At 47.7% G+C, this 5,230-nt stretch overlaps 1 protein-coding gene across 2 annotated transcripts in view; it reads right to left on the bottom strand.

Annotated features, from left to right (window-relative positions):
- The window catches only part of CEP250 (centrosomal protein 250), a 49,657-nt gene that overhangs the window by 14,162 nt on the left and 30,265 nt on the right, over positions 1-5,230 (bottom strand). For both annotated transcript variants that reach the window (XM_008055478.2, XM_021711105.1), the window contains exons 21-23: positions 3,630-3,763; positions 1,947-2,085; positions 307-649 (exon numbers count right to left, since the gene is read on the bottom strand). In XM_008055478.2, coding sequence (XP_008053669.1) covers positions 307-649; positions 1,947-2,085; positions 3,630-3,763 — 616 coding nt within the window. The remainder of the gene's footprint in view (positions 1-306; positions 650-1,946; positions 2,086-3,629; positions 3,764-5,230) is intronic.

The raw sequence follows: 5,230 nt of genomic DNA on the forward strand, positions 1-5,230 counted from the left end.
ATCCACTCACCTCAGCCTCCCAAAGGCGTGGGATTACAGGCTGAGCCACCGACCCCGGCTAAGATAGGTACTTTTAACATTCTCATTTAGTAGTGCAAGAAAATCAAACTCAGAGACAAGTGACTTGTCCAAGGGCACTTAGCTAACACATGGCAGAGCTGGGGTTCAAACTCAGAATTAATTCCAAAGAATGTGGCCTTAGCCTTGACGCAATATTACCTAAGGAATCACATTCCCTTCCCTTCTCCCCTAGGAGCTGGGCCTGGCTTTGACCCAGAGGACTTAGGTCTTGGGTGGCTGCCTCACCTGGCTCAAGACCCCAGAGGGAGGGAGCAGAGTCTCCCCCACCACCCGGCTCGGGCCTGCTCTCACAAACAGGCCCCAGGGCCTGCTGTAGGACGGAGTAGAGGCTGGCCAGCTGGGCCTGGGCCTGGTTCCCAGGCTGCTGCTCCGTAGCCAGTGCCTCTAGCTGGCTCTCTGTGCTGCACAATCGCAGCTGTAGTTGGGCTGCCTTGGCTTCCTGGGCCCACAAGGAAGCTCGCAGCTGCTGCTCCATGATCCGAGATGCCTCTAGTTCCTCCAGCAGCTGTGCTTCCTGGACTAGAAAGTCAGCCTCCTTGTCTTTCACCTCTTGCCTCAGTAATTCCATCTGTCAGGGAGGAAGTGTGAATGTCTGAGCAGGGAGTGGATACCCTCCCAGGCCTGATTCCACTCAATCTATAGGCAAACTTTGATCAGGCCTGGGAAGATTCCAGCAGAGGGGTTCTGAGATAAGTGTTACACTAGCTCTAACCCCTGGATACCTACTGACTCCTGACACAAGGGCCCAAGCTACACTATGGGCTTAGGCCCTGGTTTCCTGGGATGATATGCCAGCTCCCTGCTATGATTACAACCCTACCCTAAAACCCTGACACTAAGCCTAGTAACATGGCTACCACTTATTGAAAGCTTACTGTGCTCCTGACACTTTATATATTCCTATAACAGTTAAGAATTATCACCTTTAGGTTGGGCGCGGTAGCTCAAACCTGTAATCCCAGAACTTTGGGAGGCGGAGGCAAGAGGATTGCCTGACCTCAGGGGTTCGAGACCAGCCTGAGCAATATGGTGAGATCTTGTCTCTACAAAAAAATCAGAAAATTAGCCAGGTGTGGTGGCACATGCCTGTGGTTCCAGTTACCTGGAAGGCTGAGGCAGAAGAAGAATCGCCTGAGCCCAGCAGGTTGAGGCTACGGTGGCCATGAGCAGTGTGCTTCTGCACTCCAGCCTGGGTGACAGAGTGAGATTCTGACTCAAAAAAAAAAAAGAATTATCATTTTTGTTTTATGGATGAAGAAACTGAGGCTGGCACAACTAGAAAGCACTAGAGTTGGCAGTCAGACTCAGGACTAACATCAGACTCATGTACTTAACTGTTGCAGCCTACTTCCTAGCTATTACACCCATTCTTCCCCTCCCAGTTCCATCTTTCCTCTGTACACAAGGTTTGAGATCCTGGTGTGGGTAGATTCCCTGGAAGTCCTCTTGCTTCTCTCTACCTGATCTGGAGTGTTACTTGTTGCTCGATTCCCCCTGGTGCCCCTTGCCAACCAGACCAAACACACTTGGCAGACCAAGCACACGGAAGACCAAGCACACAGACGATCAAGCATACATGGAAGGCCAAGCACACCCAAATCAGGCCTGTGTGGGCTCCACCCCCTTGGGCACTATGTTCTCGGCTGTCAAGTTTCCCACAGGAGCCATTCACATCTCTGGGCAGGCTCCCAAGCCCCCTCCCTGCCCAGTCCTGGCTTCCCCTTCCTGCCAGGGCTGTTGAGGTACAAGCCTATTCTATCATTAGGAAAAAGAAAAGGATGCTCTCCATGAGAGGACTCTGAGCAATCAACCAGTTAATTGGCTTCCACTTAGGAAGCAGGGCTCATAAGCAGAGTGGGAAGTACCTGGGCACTGAGCTCTTTCTGCCCTCCCTGGGCCTCCTCCATGTCCTGGCGTAGGGCATTCAGCTCTTGTTGCCGAACAGAGTCAGCTTCTTGTAAAACAAGGAGTCTCTGTTCTTTTTCCACCAGCGACAGAGTCAGGCTAGGAAGAGAGGGGTCAGAGAACTGGGCTATTCTCTTAGGAAATGAAAAACTACCTTCTCATCTGACTATTTTTTTTTTTTTTTGAGTTGGAATCTCACTGTGTCGCCCAGACTGGAGTGCAGTGGCATGCTCACGGTCACTACAGCCTCGACCTGCTGGGCTCCGGAGATCCTTCCGCCTCTGCTTACCAAGTAGCTGGAACTACAGGCGTGCGATGCCACGCCCAGCTATCATCTGACTATTCCAACCATAGCATTAATAATTAAAATAGAAATAGTACTGATAATCATTATAGTGTAACAATAAAAGCTATCCTTTATTGAGCACTTACTAAGTGCACATGATACCTATTTCAACTTCACAATTCATTATTCTCTGGCAAATTCCACATATATCTATATAATTACTCAAATTCAGCCTGTCCAAATCTTCCCATCCCCTCTGTACCTTTCCTCCCCACCCAATCATCTCCCACAGTGTTCCCTCGTTCAGTGAATGGCACTTTCATCCACAGTGTTCCAACATTGAAACCTTGACCATTTCACAGACTTCTTCCTTCATCCCCCCTACATTTATAACCATACATAGTTGATTCTAACCCCCTTAACATCTCTTAGACCCCTTCTCTCCCACCTTCCCTGCTACCCTACCTTGGTTCAGCATTAGTATCTCCCATCTGGATAACCAGACCAGCCTCCTCACTAGTCTTCCTGCCTCTAGTTTCATCGCCAAATGAATCTGTCCTTTCTCAAAATTCTATAGCACTAAGAATACCTCCTGTTCTTCATTCTGAATGGTCTTGTGTCCCTACTAATATCATGTCATTACTATCCCTTCTAATCAATATGAATCAGATTATGTCAATTTCCCTGCTTAAAACCCTCCAGTGGTTTTCTACTAAACTTAAAATAAATTAGCAACTGCTTCCCATGACCTGCCAAATCCTGAATGCTGTGGACTGGCCTGGCTCATGTCACTCTCCTCATTCTCCATGCTCCAGTCACATCACACTTCTCCACTTTCACCAAATATTGTTAGCTTTTATCTGCCTTTGCACATGACTTCTATCCTTACAGTACAGGACTCTCCCTCAGCCTTTCACATGGGTGGCTCCATCTCACACTCAGTGCATAGTTTAAATGCAATACCCTAAGAAAGACCTTGCATAAAAACATTTCTAAAGTAAGTTTCCTCTTACCTTGTTTCCTCCACACCATGTATCATATTCTGTAATAATTTGTTTTGGGGATTATTTGATGAATGTCTTCCCCACAAAGCTATAAATTCTATTGCATTGTGTTTATCACTGTATTCCCAACCCTGGCATAGTGCCTGGTGCATAACAGGTGTTCCCTAAATATTTACGAAATGAATGAAATGCAAGCTTTGGAAACAGGGGCCATGTCCTTTCCACATGGCTGTTACATATACATCCCAGAGCTAGAGACACAAATGGCAAGGTGGCCTGAGCAAAGAACTGTCAATGTCACAGTGACCAATGTAGCCAGATGGGCAAAAGTCACCATGGTCTGTCTAGCCTACCTGGCTTTCTCTCTCTCCAGCTCCTTCTGAATTCGGCTACACTCCTGGGCCTCTCTCAGCTTCTCCTGAACCTCTTGTTCCACCAGCTTCTGCGAGTTATTCTGGGCCACCAACTGAGACTTCAAGTCCTCCACCTGGAAAGTTAGGGCATGAAGACCAAGACAGCAGAGCAAGGGGCCAGTGGATGGATGCTCCTTGCCTAGGGCTTCAAGGTCCTGCAAGGTATACCACAGTCAGTGACCACTGCCAATGCTCTGGAGGCTCTGCCAATCCCTACAGTGTTCTTTTTGTTTTGTTTTGTTTTGTTTTGTTTTAGCTGGAGTCTCACTCTGTTGCCCAGGCTGAAGTGCAGTGGCACACTCCCAGCTACTGCAGCCTCAACCTGCTGGGCTCAGGTGATCCTTCCACCTCAGCCTTCCAAGTAGCCGGAACTACAGGTGCGTGCCATCACACCTGGCTAATTTTTTTTAAATTTATTGTAGAGACGAGGTCTCACCCAGGCTGGTCTCGAACCCAAGTTCAGGCAATCCTCTCGCCTCAGCCTCCCAAAGTGCTGGGATTATAGGCTTGAGCCACTGCGCCTGGCCTGTTTTTGTTTTTTTATCTTTATTTTTAGAGACAGGGTCTCACCCAGGATGGAGTGTAGTGATGTTGATTATAGCTCACTACAAACAATTCCTGGGTTCAAGCAATACTTTTACCTCAGCTTCCTGAGTAGCTGGGACTACAGGCCCATGCCACCATGCCTGGGTAATATTTTTATTTTTTGTTGTGATGGGGGTCTCACTATGTTGCCTAAGCTGATCTTGAACTCCTGGCCTCAAGTGACGCTCTTGCCTTGGCCTTCCAAAGTGCCTAGATTATAGGTGTGAGCCACCGTGCTCAGCCTTAACACACTGTTCTCAACCACCCCTTTCCTTAGTATCATTCAGTCTCCTCATCTGCTTCCCCAGCCTCACATATGTTGCATAAAGGCAGGCACAAATAAAAATCTTGGCTGAAATAACCATACCCAAAGGCAAAGTGTATTGTGATTTTCTTTTAAATAAAAAATCAAAACACCATTTGATATAGGATTCTGAGAAGAAGAAATCTGAGTAGGAAAAGCAGTCAAGTACATAAAAATGGCCGGGCTTGGTGGCTCAGCCTGTAATCCCAGCACTTTGGAAGGCCAAGCCAAGTGGATTACCTGAGCCCATAGGTTTGAGACTAGCCTGGGCAACTTGGTGAGACCTTGTTTCTACAATAAAAAATCAAAAAATTAGCCAGGCGTGGTAGCACGCATTTATAGTTCCAGCTACTTAGAAGGTTGAGGCGGAAAGGATCTCCAGAGCCCAGCAACTCAATGCTGGGGTGGCTGTGAGTGTGCCTCCACACTCTAGCCTGGGGGACAGAGTGCGACTCTAACTCAAAAAAAAAAAAAGGACATAAAGATATTGGATTTATGGGCTGGGCATGGTAGTACACATCTGTAATCCCAGCTCTTTGGTAGGTGGAGGCAAGAGAATTGCCTGAGCTCAGGGGTTCAAGACCAGCCTGAGCAACATGGTGAGACCTCATCTCTACAATAAATCAAAAAATTAGCCAGGCATGGTGGCGCA

Source organism: Carlito syrichta, unplaced genomic scaffold, assembly GCF_000164805.1.
Source record: "Carlito syrichta isolate Samal-C Ts95f unplaced genomic scaffold, Tarsius_syrichta-2.0.1 Scaffold301864, whole genome shotgun sequence".
In the NCBI taxonomy this organism is placed as follows: Eukaryota; Metazoa; Chordata; class Mammalia; order Primates; family Tarsiidae; genus Carlito; species Carlito syrichta.